General features: G+C 38.5%; 1 protein-coding gene across 26 annotated transcripts in view; it reads left to right on the top strand.

Moving 5' to 3' along the window:
• Positions 1–25,143, top strand: part of PRPF40A (pre-mRNA processing factor 40 homolog A) — a 65,639-nt gene that overhangs the window by 15,944 nt on the left and 24,552 nt on the right. For 21 of the 26 annotated variants that reach the window (XR_008546795.2, XM_054679868.1, XM_054679867.1 and 18 more), the window contains 4 exons: positions 8,072–8,152; positions 9,626–9,656; positions 11,704–11,720; positions 24,035–24,145. Coding sequence is in view for 25 of the 26 variants with exons in the window: in XM_054679868.1 (XP_054535843.1) it covers positions 8,072–8,152; positions 9,626–9,656; positions 11,704–11,720; positions 24,035–24,145 (240 nt within the window). In the remaining variant the exon portion in view is untranslated. Of the gene's footprint in view, positions 1–8,071; positions 8,153–9,625; positions 9,670–11,703; positions 11,721–24,034; positions 24,146–25,143 lie in introns of all 26 variants that reach the window. The other 5 variants (XM_063791203.1, XM_063791205.1, XM_063791202.1 and 2 more) reach the window with 1 other exon arrangement.

The raw sequence follows: 25,143 nt of genomic DNA, 5'->3' as shown, positions 1-25,143 counted from the left end.
CCTTTTGTGATGCTAGATCAGGTTCTTTCCTAGTTGTCTCAAAGGGAAAAAGGAGGACAGGTCCCTGCCTCCAACAAAGAGCATAGTCCATTTCCTCTTGAGAAGCTGGGCTTTTATCATTGACATATTGAATCAAAAGCTGACACATTGCACTCTCATTTGACCTAAACTTTGGCCAGAAGATTGAGGGTTTGAGGATGGGTCCCTGAGTCCAAATAAAACAGTAATTGCTGCTGCTTATGTTTAGTCTTCTCATTATCTTTCCAGTCTTTTAACATGAGACCTAGGGGACTATCGGGGCAATATCTTTACTGCTACCTTTATCCTTTTTACTCCCTGTCTTGCTTAGGGTATTTCCCATGTCAGGTCCTAGTATTAGAGACTTCTTGCCTATTCTCTGGAGGCTTGTTAAGGCTCAGTCCCTCGTATTAGAGATTTCTTGCCTATCCTTTAGCCCCGCCTCCTGGAGGATCCTTGCATCCTTCTTTTGCTTTGTCCACTCTGGCTACTTCCCTCATGGGAATTTAGGCCCCTCTTGGCATTGGCATGCCGGTATGAAACCCACAGCAGGATCCGCCCTAAGCTGTATGAAGTGACCACAGAACTGCAGATAGGACCCACTCACTCTGCACAGCAGTAGTGCTTGGTACCATTCACACAAGCAGCACTGCAAGCAGTAGTGCTTGTGATCATTCACACACACTTTCATCCTCTAGAATATCCCAACCACCAAGGAAATACTTTGTCACCCCTGCAACATTTCTTACCTTCGTCTGTGCACAGAGTTACCTGGTTGCTGCAGTATGTGAGAATCCTTTCGCCAAGCTGCTGGCCTGTATTTTTTCTTGTTGCCGAGAGTCTGGGTTTATTTGTTGCACTGGATGGGTTCCGATCTCTCACACTGAGGCCACTGCAACAAGGCAATGGGATGCACCTCCCCACGAGAAGTGACCAGAGACCGGTTCCCCGGAGGAGAATGGGAATCCTGGGTGGGCCCCCAAATTGTTGGCAGTAAATGCTTGGTGTCACAAAGTGAAAATATACTCAGGCAAAAGTTTACTCATAAAGGCAATTTACTTCTGTAGAAGGGTGTGTCTCACGGATGGAGCAATGGCAAGAGCACACCGGACAAGGGAGGGAAAGGGGTTCTTATTCCTAATAGCTGGTCCCTACTGTTGTGTCTTTCCCCTATTGGCTAGGGTTGGACTGCACAATCTAAACTGACTCGATTGGCTGCTGTTTGTAATTGAACACAGATATCTAGGCGGGAAGGGGAAGGCTATGCGTTATGGCGTAAGACATGTCTAGGCATGTCAGGGCGCGGCAAGGGCAGGAAGGGTTAGTTACAGCATGGATAACTATAGAAACCAGAGAAACAAAGAACTGGAAGAACTGGGAATTAAAACCTTTTGAAGAGGAATTTATCATCTCTGTCATGATATTTTGCATTGGTGGATTTAAAAGGAAATCCACTTCTGCTTCTTTCTTGCTCAGTGTACTCAAAGTGGGAATCTGAATCTTCTCCCAGTCTGAATGATTCTGTTAGTCATGAAGAACTAGTGAACACTGTCTTGAGTTGAAATTCAGTTTGCTCTGTCTTAGGCTTTGGTTTTTGTTTTTATTTTAATGAAATTCTTACATTTATCTTAGACTTTGAATTTTTTTTTTTTTTTTTTTTGAGACGGAGTCTTGCTTTGTCGCCAGGCTGGAGCGCAGTGGCGCAATCTCAGCTCATTGCAACCTCCACCTCCCGAGTTTAAGCAATTCCTTTGCCTCAGCCTCCCAAGTAGCTGGGACTACAGGTGCGCATCACCATGCCTGGCTGATTTTTTGTATTTTGGTAGAGACGGGGTTTCACCATGTTGGCCAGGATGGTCTCGATTTCTCGTGATCCACCCACCTTGGCCTCCCGAAGTGCTGGGATTACAGGCATGAGCCACCGCGCCTGGCCAACTTTGATCTTTTTAAACAAAATTCACATTACATTGTGAATGGGATCGTTGTCATTAGGTCTTAATCTTAAATTTAGGCTAAGACTTTTAAAACTAGCTTTTGATAAATGAATGAGCATTAAGTTCTTGTTTGCAAACACCCATTTGGCCATGCGGAATCAAGAAAGTTGTTACTTCTTTGAAAGATGATTTTTCAGTAATCTCTAAGTCATCGTGTATTTGTGATCATATATTTCTTAGGTATAGAAAATTAGACCCTTATACTGAAATAAAGTATAAAGATTTAGCTTGATACGCTACTGAATCTAATTTGAGAGACTTGGGGAAGGGGATAATAATGGTCTTGTGTCCTTGTACACTTTTGTCTAAAAGAAGGCTTTGATGACTTTTTAGAGTAAGTTTTAAAGTCATTCTATATGACTTAATTGAGGCAATACAATTTTTGTGTGTCCCCAGTTATGATTAGAGCTTTTTAAAATATAAAGTGATACAGTTCATTGTCATTTAGCTCTATTTCTAAATTGTGTCACATAATTTGTGTCAAGAAGAATTATAACTGTCACCATGCTTATATAAACTTTGAGAGATTCATGTAGCCTATTGAATTTGATCCTCCTGACTGAAAAGTGGATTGGCTAGATGGATTGGATGTCCAATTTACAAATGGGAATAGGAAGGCTCAGAGAGTTTAGTGAGTTATTCAGTGACATTGCAGAGCCAGCACTAAACATGATCTTAATCTGAGATTGACTTATTAACATGGATTGGTTTCTATTGAATATTATCATGGTTTTACAATATTTTCCCTAGATACCTTAAAAGAACTGAAGTACTTGAGAGCTAGATAAGGAATAGATGAGGGAAGGGATGACATAAGATATACCTTGATTAAATGGAGAGCACTGATAATGTCTATTATATTATTTATTAAGCCCGTTTCTAAGTGCCACGTCTGTATTATCCCATTTGTTCTCTATAATAATCTTATCAGATGGGTAATGTTTTTTCTCATTGATGAAGAGTTTGAGGTCCAGAGAGGTCAAATAAATTAGCCCAAGATCGCACCTTTGTTAATTGGGATAGGAATTCTTCCTGTCTTACTTCAGACTGCATTATCTATATATATCAGTATAAGATTATGTGATTGAGTTAATTTCGTTAGACCCTGAAGGGGTTGCTGTACTTCAGCAGTTCTAAATTCTGTAGGTTGAGAAAGTTTAGCAAATTATGAATACTGGCACTTGTTTTATTACATGGTAAGGTTCTATTTTGCATGATAACAATTTGTACAAATATTGTCTACCCTTTATCTAAATATTTCTTATCAAAAAATGATGTTTTGAATTTATATTGCTCTAGATCGGGGTATCCAATCTTTTGGCTCCCCTGGGCCATTTAGAAGAAGAAGAATAGTCTTGGGCCACTCATCAGATACACTAACACTAATAATATCTGATGAGCTTAAAAAAAAAAACAGCCAAAAAAACTGAATGTTTTAATAAAGCTTACAAGTTTGTGTTGAGACACATTCAAAGCTGTCCTGGGCCACATGTGGCCCATGGCCTGCAGGTTGGACAGGCTTGCTTTAGATGAAGAGGAAGTAGGTTAAATGATTTCCACAAAATGCCACCAGTTACTTTTGGTTGCTAAGGATATTTCCATTTATTTCCAATCGAATGAATGTTTAGTTCTCTTTAAAGATTCAGTTTGTGCATTTATTCAGGATTTTTGGTATTTATTTGTATGTTCATAAAATAATTTAGTGGTATATGAGATAGTTGTTTTAAAATACTAAACAGCCTTTGTAGGTTGTACTTATCTTACGGAATTTTACTTTAGCACACTTATGAAGAACCCCAAGTAAAAAGGTAGACATGAAACTTACTTAGATTATCAATTTGCTGCTGCAGGTTTGCAGCAAGAATGGTTTTTAAAAAACCACCAGATTTAGGAGTTAATTTTTTTTTCAGGTGATTTTGTTTGTAATACTAGACAAGAGATACGTCCAATTGTTTGTAATTTCTTTGCGGTAGGAAAAACTTCAGTAAATAACTATGAAGGAAAGAACTTGTGAAGTCCCCATGTGAAGTTCTTCACTTTTAAGGTGCTTTCTTTTCATATCATGGTAAAATTGGACCAACTGAATTTACACTTTGTAAAATTCACTCACTGTAGCATTGATATTGCTTCATTACTACCACTTTTTATTTTCATTTTTTAAAATATGTAGAGTGATAAATGAAATATGTTTGTTTATATCTAACATTAGAAACTTTCTGGGATGCTAAGAATGACTGAACAGGTTGTGTGATGCTCCCTAGTGTTTTGTTCATTTATTTTTTATTTTCCTCAAACTGATGATTCTTCTGAGAACATCTTGGTAATTAGTTTTATACTTATTAAAAGAATAGGAAACAGAAATGGTTTACATAGTATAAATATACATATGGTTGGCCACTTATGAATTGTATAAAATATATCAGCTACGTTTTTTAAAGGTGCCAAATTGTTCATAATATTCAGATGTTTAACATTTTAGGAAATTTAGTTTATGTCTCAAACAACTAAAAATTTTTAATTACAGCACTTTTACATATATACCAAAGTTGTTTAAATGGGAATTTGTAAAGCAGTACATGGTTTTGATTTTATAGTATGCTTCACATTAAGTAAATATGAACTCTACCACTTTGTAGCCTTAAGAATGATGTGGCTCATGGAATTCGTTGTGGCGTTATTGTAGCAACTAAGTTAATAATTTTTCACCTTCAGTATTTTGAAGCAACATCCCATTTTCATTGAACTTAAATGGAGAGACACAATATTACATTTGTGTGCCACATAGTGCCATATTGGTAAATGACAGACTACATACACAATGATGGTGCTGTTAGATCATATACTACCTTATTTTTACTATGTCTTTTCTATGTCTAGATATACAAATACTTAGCATTGTGTTACAGTTGCCTCCAGTATTCAGTACTGTAACATGTTATAAAGGTTTGTAGCCTAGGAGTAATAGGCTATGCCATAATAGCCTAGATGTGTAGTAGACTATAACCATCCAGGTTTGTGTAAATGCATTATATGATACACAATGATGATATCTCCTGATGACACAATTCTCAGAACATACGGTCATTAAATGACACATGACTGTATTTTATGTGCCTCTAAAAGTGGGGGAAAAAAAAAACACCTAAATGGAAAATCTGAAACATTCAACAGATAAAGTTGAGACACCAAAGGGCTATACCCTCCATGGAAAGAAGAAGTATACCTACCATGCCAGAGGAGACAGTAAAGAAATTTGAATGTTTTAACTCTTATTATTGGGATGAGGGAGGAAAAAATCACTTCTGAGGAGTTGAGCCGTAGCCAATTCTCATAAGTTTGCATCCTGTATTCCCATTAACAGTAAGTGTTATAGATAGCTTAGAAACTTTTAATGGTCTCAGATTGATGGTGCTGCCAAAGTGACTGGCATAAATCAACACAAATTCTTTAAAAGATTCAGCTTCAAAGAAAGAGATTATAAAAAGTATCTCTATGTTATGTATATCCTAGAATTAATAGAAAATGGGAATCATAACATTGCCACAAAGTAGATTTTTTAGACTTTGAAAAACAGACTTTTCTGGGATGCTCAGTCCTCTAAAGGAACTCTAAATTTCTCAAATTCTTACAATAGTTTTTCATACAAAATACAGTATTTTGCATATTTGTGGTTTTGTTCTTTGGTTTTATGTAAACATCACAGTTTTGGTTTAAATTACATTAATGAATGATCGATTTACTCTCAGGATATTCAGTTATATTTAATTTAGGACTTGCAGATAGTTTGTTGGGTAAAACAAGATTAACTAGTCTTCACCCCCAGAATTTACAGAGATACCAAGGGAGAATGTAGCTTTTTATTTGACATTAAATCTCATTCTATAATCAATACCATGATTTCCAGTCTGAAAGAACATTTTTGAGGTGTTTAAACATTTTAGGTATGGGAAGAAGAACAATTAAAGAGAGAACTCTGTCAAACTCTATGTTCTTCAGTGATTTTCAAATACTGCCTACTGGAGGTCTCATTGGCCTGGTCTACTAAACTCTTAAATATTTGTTTTTTTGTGGCTTTGGTTTTAAATAAGATTTTATCTTTATGTGTGTGATAAAGTCAGGATATTTCAATTTGAATTTATATTTATTTGTACAGTCTGCTGCTACGATAAGAGAATTTTTTTTTTTTTTTTTTTTGAGACGAAGTCTCTCTCTGTTGCCCAGGCTGGAGTGCAGTGGCGCAATCTCAGCTCACTGCATCCTCCGCATCCCAGGTTCAAGTGATTCTTCTGCCTCAGCCTCCCAAGTAGCTGGGACTACAGGCGTGTGCCACCACGCCTGGCTAATTTTTTGTATTTATAGCAGAGACGGGTTTCACCGTGTTAGCCAGGAAGATCTCGATTTCCTGACCTCATGATCCGCCTGCCTTGGCCTCCCAAAATGTTGGGATTACAGGAGTGAGCCACCACGCCCGGCAAGAGAATGTTCTATTGCATTATGCAGATTTTACTCTACTTTAAAAAATACCTTTAATTCTTCCGAGAAGTTACTTTGATTGCTTTTTCTCTTTAAGTTTTCAGACCTTGATCTCAATTTAGCTTAGAATTCTAGTTTTGGTTATGTTACTAGCTTTTGATTTTATATGTAGGTTACTTAAAGTAGCAGGCTGTTTCCCTGTTGCCTGTCATGCATCTTGGTTGCTTTCCCACACAACCAGTTACCTGATTCAGCGTATTTTACATAGGCCTAAAGCAATATTAATTATGAGGATATATCTGTTGGCGGGAGATGTATGGGCTGGGAGTAAGCCTAGTTGTAGTTCTTTCTCATTTGATTGTTGTATTTTTTCTCCTTACTTTGTAAATTATTTATCTGATTCTCTTAGTCTGGATGATGGAGGCTTGCCAGTGCTTCAGTTTTCAAATTCTATACCTTAGAAAAAAATACATATTATTTGGACCATATTCCAAGTCAGCCACCACATTCTTATAGTCACAATTTTTGTCAAAAAGTTCTTGTTTAATGATGTTTAGACAGTTTATTGGTTGTTTTTAAACCATTAACTCGATGCTACTTTATTTTAATAGGTACTTTAGCCTTGTTTAGCTTCATGGGTTGCTTTCACAAGGAATACAATTCAGTGTATGAATGTTCTTACATATCTTTAGAAGGCTTCAATCTATATGTTCCTGCTGGCCATATGCTTATTCTTTTCTGTTGTTCCTATTTCTCAAAATGTTCATTTACTTTGAAATTGTTTAATAACTGGTTACCTTGTTCCAATACCTGTGATTATTGTATGTAATTTTTGTCCGCTTCTGAATTTCCTTAGATCTTTTTAATGGTCTTTAAAATCAAAATTGGAACGTGGGATTATACTAATATAGATGAACATTGGGTCAAATTCTTGAGAAACTTGTGTTAATTTTCAGGATTTATATTCAAACTTAGTAGAATTAATTCATAGATTTGAATGGTAGTTATTGGTAAACTAGATTGAGCTCCCTAACTAATATCTTCAGATATTTATGTATGTGCCTTAAGTTTTCTGTACATGAGAGGGGATAAATGACTTGTGATTTAAAAAGGGTTTTTTTTAGATTATTTTTTAAGTCATTGTTTGGATATTAAGCACCTTTGATATAGGATTTTGAAATGTGCCACATTGTAAAATTTATTCAGTGCATATATTAAAAATCAAAGGTGAAAAATACAGAAAAAATTTTATCTTAAATTCTCGTGCTCCAAAGAAGTGAGAAAAATATGAATGTTGTGTTATAACTAAAAGGAGATTAATGTTTTTTTAAATTCAGGCTAGAAATAACATAATAGTCCAAACTTTTAAATTTACTTGTTAAAATAATTTTGACCATACATATAAACTGTGACATAAGTATTAAAATAGATTATCGATAAAGTACTTCATTCATTCAACAAGCACTTACTAAGCATACTATTCACATGGTATAGTGTTTAGTGGTTTTAAATCTTAAGTTATGGGATTCTTAAAGTCATATTAAGTGCTTTGGTCTTATGGTAACCTTTTTTTACTTTTATTTTAGATGCCTGGAATGATGTCGTCAGTAATGCCTGGAATGATGATGTCTCATATGTCTCAGGCTTCCATGCAGCCTGCCTTACCGGTAATCATGTGAAAATAACTATTTTCTGTGAAGTAATGTTTTGATTGATTGCTTTTATATATATGGAATAATATCTATGTATTTTATAGGCAATCATGTTAGCTGTTGAAGTGCCTCTGTAGTACTGTAATAAAATACAAGAATTACCGTGGACTTTCAGTTTCAGTTTCTTTTCTTTTCTTTGTTTTTTTGAGACAGAGTCTTGCTCTGTCACCCAGTCTGGAGTGCAGTGAGTGTCATGATAACAGCTCACTACAGCCTCAACCTCGTGGGCTCAAGTAATCCTCTGACCTCAGCCTTCTGAATAGCTGAGACCACAGGCACGTGCCACCACGCCGAGCTAATTTTTAAATTTTTTTTGTAGAGATGAGGTCTTCCTGTGTTGCCCAAGCTGGTGTCAAACTCCTGAGCTCAAATGATCCTCCTGCCTCGGCCTCCCACAGGGATGACAGGCATGAGCCACTGTGCTTGTCCTGGATTTAGTTTCTATAACTACAATGATAGGCGTTTACATTTTTTCCTATATTGATATTATATGTACATCCTTAATTACTAGGTTAATTCTGTATTAAGACCAGAATACTGAAAAGTATACATTGTGAGCCAGAAGCATTTTACTGGTCTGATAACATTGAAGTTTTAAACGGTAAACATTTACTTCACTGAATGCTAATTAAAAATTGGTATCATGTGATTTAATACTAGATTTAGGAATCAATATTTAATTGGAAATCCACATTCTGAGACTTCAGCTGTGGCAAATTAATTAGAAAATCTATTGAACAGCCTTACCACCTCTGTCGGGTAGTATAGCAATATAAATTACTATGAAATTCAAGTTAGTTTAACTTCTTTATTCTTTATGTGGTTGTGGTTGTAATAAACAGATGTGGCATACTCCTTGGGGTGGTAAGTTTGCAGTGTCTTTCCCAAAACCCTAAGACCAGATATATTTCAAAAATTCTTTATAATACTGGAAAGTAACACATTGCATATAATATGTAAACATTTCCTGTGGGGTCCAGGGCAATGCTGTCTAACTTAATAATGTTAATATTTTTGCAGCTAAACTAAACGGATATTCACTCTGAAGTGGGATAAATGAAGATGTGGAGTTTCATGTTCATGTAGGGCAGGTTTTGCCACTATAGTGAGTTTTGGTACCATACTTGAAAAAAGTTGGTTTTCAGAGGGTTTTGGTTTCCAGAATTGTGGGTAAAGGATTGAGGACCTTGTGTACACTTGGTGACCATATAACATTTAAACTACTCCCGAAGTCTCGGTTGCTGATCTCTTTTACAATTTATAGCAAGTTCGGGGAACTGAGACCACTAAAAGTTTTGCTAAGAATCTGAGTCAGAGGCTTGAGGATTATACATAGCAGGTACTGATTTCACTGTGCTTTATGAGGAACTTATATAAAATACACTTTTAAAAAGATGAATAATACTAATTTCATTTTTCTTCTTACAGCCAGGAGTAAATAGTATGGATGTAGCAGCAGGTACGTATACTCTGTATGGTGGTATGTGTTAGACCTCATTTGGACAGTAGCAGCCCTATTATGAGGAGTAAAAGCAGTATCTCTTGGACTTTATATAACCTCCTTTTTCTTTTTTCTGCAATAGGAAATTGGGATAGGATTGATAATTGAATTCTGTTTTTGTTGTTTTTTTGAGACGGAGTCTCACTCTGTCACCCAGGCTGGAGTAAGTGGCGCAATCTCGGCTCACTGCAGCCTCCGCCTCCCAGGTTCAAGCGATTCTCCTACCTCAGCCTCCCAAGTAGCTGGGACTACAGGCACATGCCCGGCTAATTTTTGTATTTTTAGTAGAGACAGGGTTTCACCATATTGGCCAGGCTGGTCTCGAACTCCTGACCTCGTGATCCACCCACCTCGGTCTCCCAAAGTGCTAGGATTACAGGCGTGGCCCACTGCACCCAGCGATAATTGAATTCTTAGGAAATTTTTACAGTTTTAGGTCAGGAGTTCTGGACCCAATTTGGTCTGCAGATATACTTTGGCCCACACAATGTTCTTCAATTTTGTAATTATCACTAACATTTATAGTCTGCAGATTTTGAGTTTGAATTTATTTTGAAAAGTTGGGTGATCTGGCTATTCAATACTTAACAGTAGTCCTGTCAACACAGTAGGTGCTCAGAGAATATACGTTAAATGAACTCTGGTTGAGTTCATATTTGTACTCAGCAAACACTAGAATGACGTAGTGGCTCCATTCTTTAGGTGTTTAGTCTGGGCTCTCCTTGGGGTTCTAGACTACTTCAGAGTTACTTTTCTGTCATCTCCTTGGCCCTTGTATTAATAGCCATTGGAGTAAATATCAGTTCCCAATAACTGGCCATTTTGACTAGTGAGATTTTAATATATAATAGTAATGCCTCCAGTATCATGATTACATAGTTTTCCACATAAATTGATATTCCAGATGCCGAACTTTTTGACACAATTATGACAAGATTTTTTTTGTTATAAACAGTATTGGTCGAAAGGTGTTGAAAATGTACTGTGTGCTTTTCTGTGGGTTCAAATGGGACTAAATTGATTTTTTTAAGATGTTTCACAGATTTCATTATTTAAAATGTTCTGAAATACCTAATACAATTATTTTCTTTTATTTAGATATCTAGAGCTGGGTACTGTTACCCTCAGTAATCTTGGAAAATTACATAATTTTTTTTTTTGTTACTTTTAATATGCTTTGGCTCTACAGTTATTTTCTATAGTAGCTTCTTTTGAGTGTACTCAGTATATATGAACTTTGTTTTGTTTTACATACAATCTCCGTCTTCTTTTTATTTACATGTTTAAATTACTAGTTTCTAAAGTTTGAGATTATTATTAGGAGTTTTGTGACTAAGATGCATTTCAAAATCCCTTGAGTTTTCTGTAGTAGTATAGGACAGTACCATCTAATAGAACTTTCTGCAGTGATGGAAATGTTCTGTAATCTGTACTGCTTAATACAGTAGCCACTAGACACATGTAATTATTGTGTATTTGAAGTGTGGCTGGTGCAGCTGAGGAACTGAATTTTTAAAATTTTATTTAATCTTAATTTAAATTTTAATTTAAAGGGATGTCTGGTGTCTCGCTACTGTATTTTACAGCACAAATCTGGAATTTAGATAAAGTTACCAGGAATCTAAAGCTATAGAATCAGTGGTTAGAGGTGTTATTGTGCTTTGATAATATACTTAGTAGAGAAGGAGGAATAAGAAAGATAGATACCTATTATAGTAGGGAAAAGAGAAACAAAAGGCTAAGTTGAATATTTATCAAACTGCCTCCAAGTGAGTCCAAGTAAGTTTGTGCATTGAAAGTTCAAACTCTGAAAATGTTTTGCACTATAGATGTTTATTTTGTGGGAAAGATAGCAAGCACTTAGGTTATATGAGACAGTCTCAAAATCTTTAGAGAGGATGAGGAGGAGTAAGTACTATGAATATATGAATAAATATTAAAGCTATTATGAAGGAGAGCATGATTTATCATGGTGTAAATATTTTGCCTGTTTTTTATTTTTTAGGTACAGCATCTGGTGCAGTAAGTACTCTTTTAACCTTTGTAATATTTTAATTTTACTATACTTTAACCTACTTTACAGTCATTCTTATTTCTGTTCTAAGGATTATCTGCTAAATCTTTACATTAATCCATAGTTTTCCCCTTTTTTTCTATGACAAGGATTGAAAATTTGATTTATTTTAAAATCTGGTTTTGGTGGGAATTAATGAGAGATGAGAATTACATGTATCAACTTTTAAAAGGATTTAAATTCTTCCCATCACAATTAGAAGGGAAGCAGAACTTGTAGGTACACAGTGCTTAACCTAGTAATTACAAGTTAAGCATTACATTAGGAGATAATCTTTTTTTTTTTTTTTTTTTTGAGACACAGTCTTGCTCTGTCACTAAGACTGGAGTGCAGTGATGAGATCTTAGCTCACTGCAGTCTCCGCCTCCTGGGTTCAAGTGATTCTCATGTCTCAGCCTCCCGAGTAGCTGGGCTACAGGCACCCGCCAGCATGCCCGACTAATTTTTATATTTTTAGTAGAGGTGGGGTTTTGCCATGTTGGCCAGGCTGGTCTTGAACTCCTGGCCTCAAGTGATCTGACCGCCTTAGCCTCCCAAAGTGCTGGGATTACAGGCATGAGCCACAGTGCCCGACAGATGTTAGATGATAATTATATATATATATATATATATATATATGTATATATAAATGAAAATTTATGTACCTTAATTTAAAAAACCCTTTTGTTATACCTTCTTAACACTGTGTTAGAAAGAAAAATGGAATATTCAGAATAGCATTGATTTTTATTTAGGAAAGGAGAGAATAATATTTAAAGATAGCTATTTTATGGCTTCAAGGATTTTTTTTTTTATTTTGCTATTCCTTAAAGATCAGTGAAAGGAAGAGTTTTGTTTATAATCTCATTTAATCATACGTTCCTGAGAGATAGCTGTTATGCTACTGTTACAATTAACGGAATTGATTGCAAATACGTTATTTTTCGCATTTGGGGAGAAAATTTTAAATTAAGAATTTTATTTAAATGTTTTTAAAACATTCTTGTGTCTTTTGCCTTAAAAGTTAAATGGTTGCAAAATATCCATTTGTTTTTTTTTTTTTTTTTTTTTGAGACAGAGTCTCACTCTGTTGCCCAGGCTGGAGTGCAGTGGCTTACTGTAACCTCCGCCTTCCAGGTTCAAGCGATTCTCCTGCCTCAGCCTCTTGAGTAGCTGGGACAACAGGCATGTGCCACCATGCCTGGCTAATTTTTGTGTTTTGTAGAGATGGGGTTTCACCATGTTGCCCAGGATGGTCTTGAACTCCTGTCCTCAAGTGATCCGCCCACCTCGGCCTCCCAAAGTGCTGGGATTACAGGCATGAGCCACTACGCCCAGCCCATTTGGTATTATTCTACTATAAGTACCTGCTTTTATTTTTGAGAAAGGATAACTTAATGGTTTGTTTGTTTGTTTTCTTATTTAAGTAATGCAGGCTCATTGGGAGGAAAACAATGCAGACATAAGTTAAAAAGAAAGTAAAATTCATCCTTAATTTTTTGACCATGAGGGAACCACCACCATTAATATCTTATCTGAAGATCTTTTTGCATGTTACTTAAGCATAGACAAATACATACACATTTTACATAATTGGTTCACATTACATATGCTTAAGTTACTTGTTAAATACACTTTTTCTTGTTTAAAACTTTATTGTGAAAATCTGTGTAAGTTCCTTAATGTAGATGTAATTTTTTAAATGACTTTATAAAGTATTCTTTGCCATAGAGACACATTAAACCATTCACTTATTAATGGAAATTCAGTTTACATGTCGGATCCCCTCCCAATTATGAATTTTTTTTTTTTAACACCTAAGAAGGATTCCAGGAATAACATATTTGGAATGGAGAGTATGTAACTAGTCATGTTGTTTTTCAAGAATGTAAAAGACATATCTAATAATGGTGTAGTAACATGTCTTTTTCTTCAAGAATCTCTAGCAGCAATAGCCAGTATCACTCACTTGAATTTTAGTGAGTGGACATGGGTTTAAAGTGATAGTTCTTCTTTGACTCTTAATGAGATTGAACATTTTATTTGGTATTTGGATTTCTCTTCTGTTAACCTATCCCTGTCCTTTCCTGTTTTTAGGTTGGGTTATTTTTTATTTTTTCTTGTAAATTTCATTTTAAGAGTTTTTTCTAATTTATTGATGTTAACCCTTTAATAATCATGAATTTCAAATATTTTTCTTAGTCTGTCATTGGTCTGTTGATTTTGCTTTTAATGATCTTGCCACACAACCTTTTAGTATGTTAATGTGGTAATTAGGTTATCGTTTTTAGCTAATGCGTTTATTGAAATTTTTACAAAGGTTTCCTCATTCTTACATTTTCTTGGAAGATTCTTATTGCTTTATTTATCATTAAGTGTTTGATTCATCTGGAATATCTGTCTATAAGATGGATAGCCAGTTGTGTCAGCTATCAAACCATTTTTTCTGACTTTAATTGAAAGCTCTTTATTGTCATATCTTTTTTTTTTTTAATATATATAAGTTAGATTTTTTTTTTCTTTTTTTTTTTTTTCTTTTTTATTGATCATTCTTGGGTGTTTCTCGCAGAGGGGGATTTGGCAGGGTCACAGGACAATAGTGGAGGGAAGGTCAGCAGATAAACAAGTGAACAAAGTTCTCTGGTTTTCCTAGGCAGAGGACCCTGCGGCCTTCCACAGTGTTTGTGTCCCTGGGTACTTGAGATTAAGGGTGGTGATGACTCTTAACGAACATGCTGCCTTCAAGCATCTGTTTAACAAAGCACATCTTGCACCGCCCTTAATCCATTCAACCCTGAGTGGATACAGCACATGTTTCAGAGAGCACAGGGTTGGGGGTAAGGTCACAGATCAACAGGATCCCAAGGCAGAAGAATTTTTCTTAGTACAGAACAAAATGAAAAGTCTCCCATGTCTACCTCTTTCTACACAGACACAGCAACCATCCGATTTCTCAATCTTTTCCCCACCTTTCCCCCCTTTCTATTCCACAAAACCGCCATTGTCTTCATGGCCCGTTCTCAATGAGCTGTTGAGTACACCTCCCAGATGGGGTGGTGGCCGGGCAGAGGAGCTCCTCACTTCCCAGTAGGGGCGGCCGGGCAGAAGCGCCCCTCACCTCCCGGACGGGGCGGCTGGCCGGGCGGGGGGCTGACCCCCCACCTCCCTCCCGGACGGGGCGGCTGGCCGGGCAGAGGGGCTCCTCACTTCCCAGTAGGGGCGGCCGGGCAGAGGCGCCCCTCACTTCCCCGACGGGGCGGCTGGCCCGGCGGGGGGCTGACCCCCCCACCTCCCTCCCGGAGGGGGCGGCTGGCCGGGCAGAGGGGCTCCTCACTTCCCGGTAGGGGCGGCCGGGCAGAGGCGCCCCTCACCTCCCGGACAGGGCGGCTGGCCGGGCGGGGGGCTGATCCCCCCACCTCCCTCCCGGACGGGGCGGCTGGCCGGGCGGGGGGCTGACCCCCCACCTCCCTCCCGGATGGGGTGGCTGGCCGGGCGGGGGGCTGACCCCCCCACCTCCCTCCCGGACGGGGCGGCTGGCCGGGCGGGGGGCTGACCCCCCCACCTCCCTCCCGGACGGGGCGGCTGGCCGGGCAGAGGGGCTCCTCACTTCCCAGAAGGGGCGGCCGGGCAGAGGCGCCCCTCACCTCCCGGATGGGGCGGCTGGCCAGGCGGGGAGCTAACCCCCCCACCTCCCTCCCGGACGGGGCGGCTGGCCGGGCCAGGGGCTGACCCCCCCACCTCCCTCCCAGACAGAGCGGCTGGCCGGGCAGAGGGGCTCCTCACTTCCCAGTAGGGGCGGCCGGGCAGAGGCGCCCCCCCCCCCACTTCCTGGACAGGGCGGCTGGCCGGGCAGGGGGTGATCCCCCCACCTCCCTCCCGGACGGGGTGGCTGGCCAGGCGGGGGGCTGATCCCCCGACCTCCCTCCCGGACGGGGCGGCTGGCCGGGCGGGGGGCTGACCCCCCCACCTCCCTCCCGGACGGGGCGGCTGGCCGGGCAGAGGGGCTCCTCACTTCCCAGTAGGGGCGGCCGGGCAGAGGCACCCCTCACCTCCCGGACGGGGCGGCTGGCCAGGCAGGGGGCTGACCCCCCCACCTCCCTCCCGGACGAGGCGGCTGGCCGGGCAGAGGGGCTCCTCACTTCCCGGTAGGGGCAGCCGGGCAGAGGTGCCCCTCACCTCCCGGACGGGGCGGCTGGCCGGGCGGAGGGCTGACCCCCCCACCTCCCTCCCAGACGAGGAGGGAGGACGCTCCTCACTTCTCAGATGGGGTGGCTGCCGGGCGGAGGGGCTCCTCACTTCTCAGACGGGGCGGTTGCCAGGCAGAGGGTCTCCTCACTTCTCAGACAGGGCGGCCGGGCAGAGACACTCCTCACATCCCGGACGGGGCGGCAGGGCAGAGGTGCTCCCCACATCTCAGACGATGGGCGGCCGGGCAGAGACGCTCCTCACTTCCTAGATGTGATGGCGGCCGGGAAGAGGCGCTCCTCACTTCCTAGATGGGATGGCGGCCGGGCAGAGACGCTCCTCACTTTCCAGACTGGGCAGCCAGGCAGAGGGGCTCCTCACATCCCAGACGATGGGCAGTCAGGCGGAGACGCTCCTCACTTCCCAGACGGGGTGGCTGCCAGGCAGAGGCTGCAATCTCGGCACTTAGGGAGGCCAAGGCAGGCGGCTGGGAGGTGGTTGTAGCGAGCCGAGATCACGCCACTGCACTCCAGCCTGGGCGCCATTGAGCACTGAGTTAACGAGACTCCGTCTGCAATCCCGGCACCTTGGGAGGCCGAGGCTGGCGGATCACTCGCGGTTAGGAGCTGGAGACCAGCCCAGCCGACACATCGAAACCCCGTCTCCACCAAAAAAATACGAAAACCAGTCAGGCGTGGCGGCGCACGCCTGCAATCGCAGGCACTCGGCAGGCTGAGGCAGGAGAATCGGGCAGGGAGGTTGCAGTGAGCTGAGATGGCAGCAGTACCGTCCAGCTTCGGCTCGGCATCAGAGAGAGACCGGCATCAGAGGGAGACCGTGGAAAGAGGGGAGAGGGGAGAGGGGGGGGGGGGGGAGGGGGGAGGGGAGAGGGGAGAGGGGAGAGGGAGCTCTATCTACCACACAGTCCTTCTCTGAATCGTTGCAACCTATTTTCAAGTAATTCAGCCAAAAAGCTGGGAGTGGGGGGAAATATCTGTAGGCCGAGCACGATGGCTCCTATTGTCATATCTTAAATTCTCATATATTCTGGGATTTATATCTGTGTTTCCTTTTCCACTGTTTATTTCTGTTTGTGTTTTTCTAAACCAATATTAATACTTTTCCTGGCCAGGTGCAGTGGCTTACACCTGTAACCCTAGCACTTTAGGAGCCAGAAGTGGGAGGATTTCTTGAGCCCTGGAGTTTGAGATCAGCCTGGGTAACATGGTGAAACCCCATCTCTACAAAAATACAAAAATTAGCCAGGCATGGTGGCACACACCTGTAGTCCCAGCTCCTTGGGAGGCTGAGGTGGGAGAATTGCTTGAGCCCAGGAAGATCCAGGCTGCAGTGAGCCGAGATCACGCCACCACCGCACATTAGTAGGGAGACCCCATCTCAAAAAAAATCTTTTTTTTCTTTATTAAGGGGTATGTTTTTCTTGGTTTCCAGACATGGGACTTTTGTTTAAAAAATAGATAACTGTTTTTTTAGAGCAGTTTTAGGTTTATAGCAAAATAAAGTGGACAGTTGAGTTCCCAGATTATAGCCCTCCCCCCCAACAAATAACTTACTGCTCTCCCACACTGTCAGCGTGTCACACCAGATTGGTACATACGTTACAATTGGTCAATATACATTGACAAATTGTTACCATCCAAAGTACAGTTTATATCAGGGTTTACTGTTAATATTGTACATTCTATATATTTTGACAAATGTATAATGAATATGTATGTATCAGCCCTTGCAGTATCACACAGAATAGTTTCATTGCTCTAAAAATTGGTGCTCTGCCTATTCATTTCTTCCTCTTCTACTCCAGCAACCATTGTTTTTGTTTGTTTGTTTGTTTTTCTGCCTCCGTAGTTTTGCTTTTCTAAGAATTTCATATAGTTGGAATCATACAGTATGTAGCCTTTTCAGATTGGCTTGTTTTACTTAGTAATATGCATTTAAGTTTCCTCCATTGTCTTTTTATGGCTTGATACTTCATTTCTTTTTCTCACTGAATAATACTCATTATCTGGATGTACCACACTTTATCCATTCATGTACTGAAGAACGTTTTGGTTGTTCCCAAGATTTGGTCATTATGAGTAAAGCTGCTATAAACATCCATGTGCAGGTTTTCTGTGTGAACGTAAGTTTTCAGCTACTTTGGGTAGATATTAATAACGAGGAGCACTATTGCTGGATTGTGTTGTAAGAATATGTTTAGTTTTGTTAAGAAACCTTGAAATTGTCTTCCAAAGTGGCTGCACTGCTCTGAATTCCTAACAGCAATGAATGAGAATTCCTGGTATACCACACCTTCACCAACATTTGATAATATCAGTGTTTTGGACTTCTGCCATTTTCGTAGGTGTATAATGTATCTTGCTTTAATTTGTGGCTAATTATATGTGATGTGGAGCATCTTTTTATTTGCCATCTTTACATCTTTGGGAAAGTGTTTCTTTGGATCTTTTGCCTATTTTTTAATCAGATTGTTTTATTATTGTAGAGTTTTGAGATAACAGGTTTTTATCATATTAAGTCTTTTGCAACTATTTTCTCCCAGTTTGTGGCTTATCTTCTCATTCTTCAGACTATCTTTAACAGAGCAGAAGTTTCTAACTTTAATGAAAACTAAATCTGTTATTTCAACTTATCAATTATTTCATGGATTGTACCTTTGGGGAACTTTTTTTTTAATGAGCTATCCTTATTGCATTATGATCAGAAAGTACAGTCTCTAAGATGTAAAGTTCTTTACAGTTTATTAAAGCTTCATGTATGTTCTTGTTCAGGGCTAGTTTTTAAGAATATTCTGTGTGCTATATAAAGTTACTTTGTTATTCCTGCATCTTGGCATGTCTTTCATCTGCTTGGATCTACATAAGAAGATAGTGAATTAAAATGTTTAACTAGAAAAGATGAGTCATCTGTTTGTCCCTGTATTTTTCTGTTGCCTGTCTGAATTTCAAGGTTAAATTGCCATATGCATATGTGTTTAGGATAATTTTTGATCTGTTACTTTTTACCAGTATATAGTCTCCCACTTTTCCATTATGATTTTTGTTTTAAATTCTGTTTAGGTAAGGTAAATAGGTACCCTATTTTTAAAGTTTCTGTTTGCTTTGTAAAAATGTATTACAAGCCTGGAAAACAAAGTGAGACCCTGTCTCTACAAAAAATAAAAAATTAGCCCAGCATAGTGGTGTGTATCTGTAGTCCCAGCTACTCAGGAGGCTCAGGAGGGAGGATCTTTTGAGCCCAGAAGCTTGAGGCTGCAGTGAGCTGTGATCTTGCCACTGCACTCCTGCCTGGGCAACAGAATGAGACCCTTTCTCAAAAAAAAAAAAAGAAAAAATTGTTACATTGTGAGTACAGTATTTTTCCTATTTTTATTTTAACCTGGTTATCGTCTATTCAGATTATTTTGTGTATTTGTCTTGTAACCAATGACATTACCAGATTTCCTTATCAATTCAAATAGTATTTTAAAACTGTAACTAGATTTCACTGGAATTTTATATGTATAAAAATAGCAGTAAAGGCAAGAGAACTTTACTTCTCCAAAATTTACACCAGTAATTTCATTTTATTGCTGTGGTATATTTGCTAGAATTTTAGTGATTCCAGGCATGTTTTTGTGATTTTAACGGAAGTGGCTTTAGGGTGATAACTGATTGCCTTTTAATCATTTAGGTTTTTTATTTCTTAAATTATTTCATTTGAGCATTTTGTTTTTATTTTTTTATTTTTTGAATACTTGTGAACTTAGTTTTCTGGGTGTGATTTGATAATACAAGGTTTAATAGTGGGATCATGTTTTTTTTTCATTTGATTAGATAGTGGAAATAATTTCTTCTGTAGATTTTCTAATATTGAACTACTCTTGCACTTCTACAGTAAATTCTGCTTGGTCAGAGTGTGTATGTTGTTAAATTTAAATTCATGATGCTCTTTTGGTATCTTTTCTGCTTCTTGTTAATTAATGGAGAGCATTTCATCTTTTTTTCCCCATAATCTGAAATCATGATGTAACATTGCAATTCTGTGTTCTTTAAAGGTTGTATAACATTCTGCTGTGAAACCATCTGGTTTTGTATCTTTCTGTTGTGTCTGTGTTGTTGGGATGTTCAAGTGTGATGTGCTTTTTCTGGGGTCAATTTTGGTTAAGTGATTTGCTTGGAAATCATTTTCTCTAGGTTTTGATTGGTTGTAAATCTGTATCTGTGATTGTATTTTTCCTCAATTCTGTTTATTATTTGGCTTTTTCTTTTCTTTTCTTTTCTTTTTTTTTTTTTTTTTTTTGAGACAGAGTTTTGCTCATTACCCAAGCTGGAGTGCAATGGTGCGATCTTGGCTCACGGCAACCTCTGCCTCCCGGGTTCAGGTGATTCTCCTGCCTCAGCCTCCTGAGTAGCTGGGATTACAGGATGCACCATGCCTAGCTAATTTTTTGTATTTTCAGTAGAAAACGGGGTTTCACCATGTTAGGCAGGCTGGTCTTGAACTCCTGACCTCAGGTGATTTGCCCATCTCAGCCTCCCAAAGTGCTGGGATTACAGGTGTGAGCCACCATGCCTGAACGGCTTTTTAATATTTTCCTTATTTAGAGTAGTGAGGGGATTTTTCTATTCAGTGTTTGGATTTAGCCATTTTTTCTAAGTTTTCATAAATTCAGTTTATACGTTGTACAAATGTGTGTGTATATGTGTTTGTCTCCATGACACACAGAAGGTTGAGTTTGAGTATATTGAATTTCTTTAAAACTGTTGTGTCTTGTTGACTAGCTTTTTCTGACTCTGAAGAGCTTATTACTTGTGATAGTTACATGTGTATGCTTTTTTCCTTATGCCCAGTTTTCTTTGCATTTCAAATGATTTTTCTGTATAAATTTTTGCCACTGTATCATTTGGCACTGCATTTTAGACATTTTCTATCTTATTACAAATAGGATAATCAGTAATACGAATGGACCATAATTGACCTGTTTTCCTATGGGTGTACATTGAGTTAACTGTTATTTTTCACCATTACACGTAATAATCTTATAAATAACGTCCTTGTACATGTTTGCAACAATATGAATGGAAGTTTTCAGAGTGAAATTTCAGGTTCAAGCGGTGATGTTTGCATTTTTAATATTTGTAAGAACTGCTGAATTGCCTTTATGCTAATTTCATTCCCAACAGTAGCACATGAGAGTGAGAAAAAGTACCCTTTTTCTCACACACCTTTCGCATTGTATATTAATGGTCTTTGTCATTTATCTGATGAGCAAAAAGTTTTTATTAATGTGTGGTTTTTTGATTGGCTAGTGAAGTTGAACATCTAATATAATAACTGTATTCTGTCTGTGGCCATGTTTATTTTTCCATTAGACTGTGTTTTCGTATTGATTGTAGTTATAGTAAGGATAATTTTATCCCTTATTTTGCTGATACACTCCCAGTTTATCTACCTACTCCCCAAAAAAAGTTGTTTTAATTCAGTTCCCAGAACTGCCGTTTCATATCTGATTTTTTATTAGCATAATAACTGTTGGTAATAAAATAATTGTGGTCTTGAAAAGCAGCTCGATGTTCTAGTGTCATTTCCCAAGTCCCTATGAGCAAGTTACCAGCCTTGCTAAACCTTGGTTTTCTTATCTGTAGAAAGATAGTGATTATACCTGCTTTGTAGTGTAATTAGTTATAAGGCTCAAATAAATAGTTAGAGAATATTAAGTTGATTTCTATTTGTTTTATTAGCTTGTGTCTCCTCTCCCTCCTCATCATTTGGTCAACTATACAGTGTCCTTTTCTTTTTTATTCTTTTATCTGCTTGTGGTTTTGCTGATTTTGCTCTTTCCTTGATGCTCCTTAGCAGATGTGACTTGAAAAGTTGAACATAGTCTACACAGTTTTGCAGCTTATGGTAGAACTCTGTTTAGGTGGTGATGGTGCAGTTTTGAGATGCTACTGAGATCATTAGTTGTTTTTAAAAGGAAAAGATAAACCCCTGTATCTGTCTTAACACCATTTAATTTGTGAAATAAAGCATTACCATATAGTTGAAGTTTCCACATTTGTGTTTCTAATTGCACCACCTTTTGATGAAAAGAAGTTAAAGCAGGCTAATAGCAGAAAGCCAGATTATTTTTCCACCACCTGTTTTTATATTTGCTTTGGAGATTTTTCCAGCACCTGTTTTATATTTGCTTTGGAGATATTATGGTGGTTTTATCCATTTTAAAGTGCTAGAATTTAACACAGCTTTGGAATTATCTAATTATCCTGCTACAGCATGCAGAAATTTATTGCAGATGGGACCATCTAGTTGGGAGACAGTGACAGATCATCAGGCATTAGATTCTCATAAGGAGCATGCAGCCTCACATGCACAGTTCACGATAGGGTTTGCACTCCTATGAGAAACTAATGCCACCGCTGATAGGACAGGAGGCAGAGCTCATGAGGTAATGCGAGTGATGGAGAGCGCCTGCAAATACAGATGAAGCTTTGCTCGCTCACCCACTGCTCACCTCCTGCTGTGCGGCCCGGTTCCCAACAGGCCACGGACTGAAACTGCTCCATAGTCCATGGCCTCGGGGTTGGAGACCGCTGCTGTAATCCATAGTGTCTGTGACCTCCGTTGTCAGGGTAGCAGTTGTGCATGAGTAAACAGCAAAAGTGCCCACATCAAAAGAATGGATGTCACTGGTTTCAAAGAAAATTATAAAAGTAATGGCACTCCCTTAGGAGCTAGGAATAAAATGATTATGGTGAAAAAATTGGTAAAGAAATGAATCACATATGTTCAGTCACATTCCCAAAACAGAAGTCAAAACTAGGTCGGCTCTTACTCTTTAAAGTTGATAAGAAAAAAATAAAAAATCAGCGTTTTAAATAGGTACAAAAGACATTAAGAACCAGTACCAGTGATTTTTCACTTGTTTTATGATTTTTTTTAAAGATATACTATATTACCAACATATTTGATGCTAAAGGGCTTATATTTGGAATATAATGGATATCAGCAACTCTGACACAGAAAGTCTCAGTGTGAGGAAATTTAAGGGATCTCTTAAGTACTTTATTTGCCTATTTTTCTCATTATGTACGCATAAAAGTGGTATATGGTAAAATTAATGTGGAAGTAAGACTAACTTTGAATAAGTTTGAAGTAAAATCTGAGTGGTAAAAAAGCATATGATCGTTTGACAGCGATTTTATTTTTTCTTAAGAGGTTTGTACAATAATATGTCTTAGATTTGAGGAAATATTATATAAATCATTTTTGTAACCCTTCAAGCATAGTTAAATTTGTCACCATCTGGAAAATCTGGTGCTTGAAACTAGATTTACTACCTTTGATATCATTTAGTAAATCATTCATTCATGATGCCTTTTAAAACTTAACCAACTTTTATCTGAGGGATGTCTAGTGTTGCCTGAAGTATCATTAGCAACTTCTAGTAGGTTCTTAGTGTGTTCTGTTGACCTTAATAGTGGATTTATATTCTGTAGTTTCATTCATGTAAAATTTTATCTCACCTATCTTGTTTTGAGGCATTCACATACACATTTTATCCCTGTTAAATTTCATCTTGTTGATAGTTAAATTCTGATTGTTGTCCAGAAGCTGTGTTTTGACAGCTGTGTCTTTCTTTATGGAATATCAATTAGAACTTTGTCTAAGTTGATACAAGTATTCCTTGGACTAGAGTAGATGAATAGATGATCACATAGTTCAAATATATTAGCATCTAGTTCCTATATTTTCTTTATCCACTAGGCACAGATTTGTATTCTGAAAGATTGTCTTTTGTATGTAAGCTATAAAGTTACTGTTCTTAGGAGAGTAGTCTTATCTTTGTAATTCAGAGAGATCCTGAAACTTGAATTTACCCTTGCTGCTTTTGAAGTACTCTAAAAACCTTGTTTTTCAGTTCCCTTCCTACTTGTATTGATGAATTATTCTAGATTACTTAAACTGTCAAAATATGCCCAGTTTTTACTTTTGATTGATTTCTTAATATATTTATTGCCTTGGAACTAATGATACTGATATTGTCAATGGCATTGTTACATAATTTACATCTTTTTTAATCTTTATTCTTTAGAAATCAATGTGGACTGAACATAAATCACCTGATGGAAGGACTTACTACTACAACACTGAAACCAAACAGTCTACCTGGGAGAAACCAGATGATCTTAAAACACCTGCTGAGGTAAAAGTTTGAGAGCTGGAATTCAGTGACTGTCAAGTAGACTGGGGCATATTTTTTAGGATTCTATAAGTAGTCGATTATCAACGAGCAGTACTGCTTAAATGTCAGAAGAGGATCTGTAAAGACATTCAGAAAAAAAGAGGGTTAGTATAGTCACACCAATCGGGAAGAAGAGCAATAAAACTCAATAGAATAATTTTATTTACTGATTTTGCCCCTGCTTAGAAAACCTAGTAGAGTGGGATCAATTTTAAAAAGGTGGTTTAAAGGATAAATTGGAAATGGGGAAGACTGTTTCTTTGCCTGCCGCTGGCTTTTTTTTCTAATAGCAAAACTGGGTGATTTTAAATGACTTCTACTGAGTTCTTAAATTTCCAGTAGGGTTAAGGGTAGTGGAGATGAAATTCAGTTACCTACAAATACTTCCTTCTCTTAGAGTGGGAAGTTTTCTCTTTGCAGGAAATGCCCTTTTAAAAAGTGTGTTTTTATTTTGTTTTTTGTTGTAAGTTTTACCATTCAAAATATACAGATATTGAAGAAAAAGTTAAGGTTGAAGGAATAAACTGAATTAAGCAATGTCACATGTTGTTTAATTAGAAACTCTGGGGTGCTAAGTAAGTAAGAGTTGATCTGGCACTCCAGGCTATGCTTAAGTTTCATCCTAGCTGGTGGTATACCTTTTTGTTTTCTTCTCTTCCTAATTAAGGAATTTGAGAAGGTAAAAGTATTTTCCAGGTTGCTGTACTAACATGCACAGCAGTGCTTGGGAGGGGAGGTCGGCCGATTTTTAAAAACATGTATTCCAGTACTGATTTATAGCCAATGATATTAATTACATACTTTGTCCAAGACACTCTGTTTGGATTCACACTTTGAATAGATTTCTCATACTACCCTAACAGGTTTTGTTTATTCGATTTTAAGTATATTATACCTACATGTTTTCTTACATAATAAGTTTATTCGTTCATAAACTGTGAAACTGAAATCTAAGCATG

This window comes from Pan troglodytes, chromosome 13 (assembly GCF_028858775.2).
Source record: "Pan troglodytes isolate AG18354 chromosome 13, NHGRI_mPanTro3-v2.0_pri, whole genome shotgun sequence".
Classification (NCBI taxonomy): domain Eukaryota; kingdom Metazoa; phylum Chordata; class Mammalia; order Primates; family Hominidae; genus Pan; species Pan troglodytes.
This window is presented reverse-complemented; position numbering and strand designations above follow the sequence as displayed.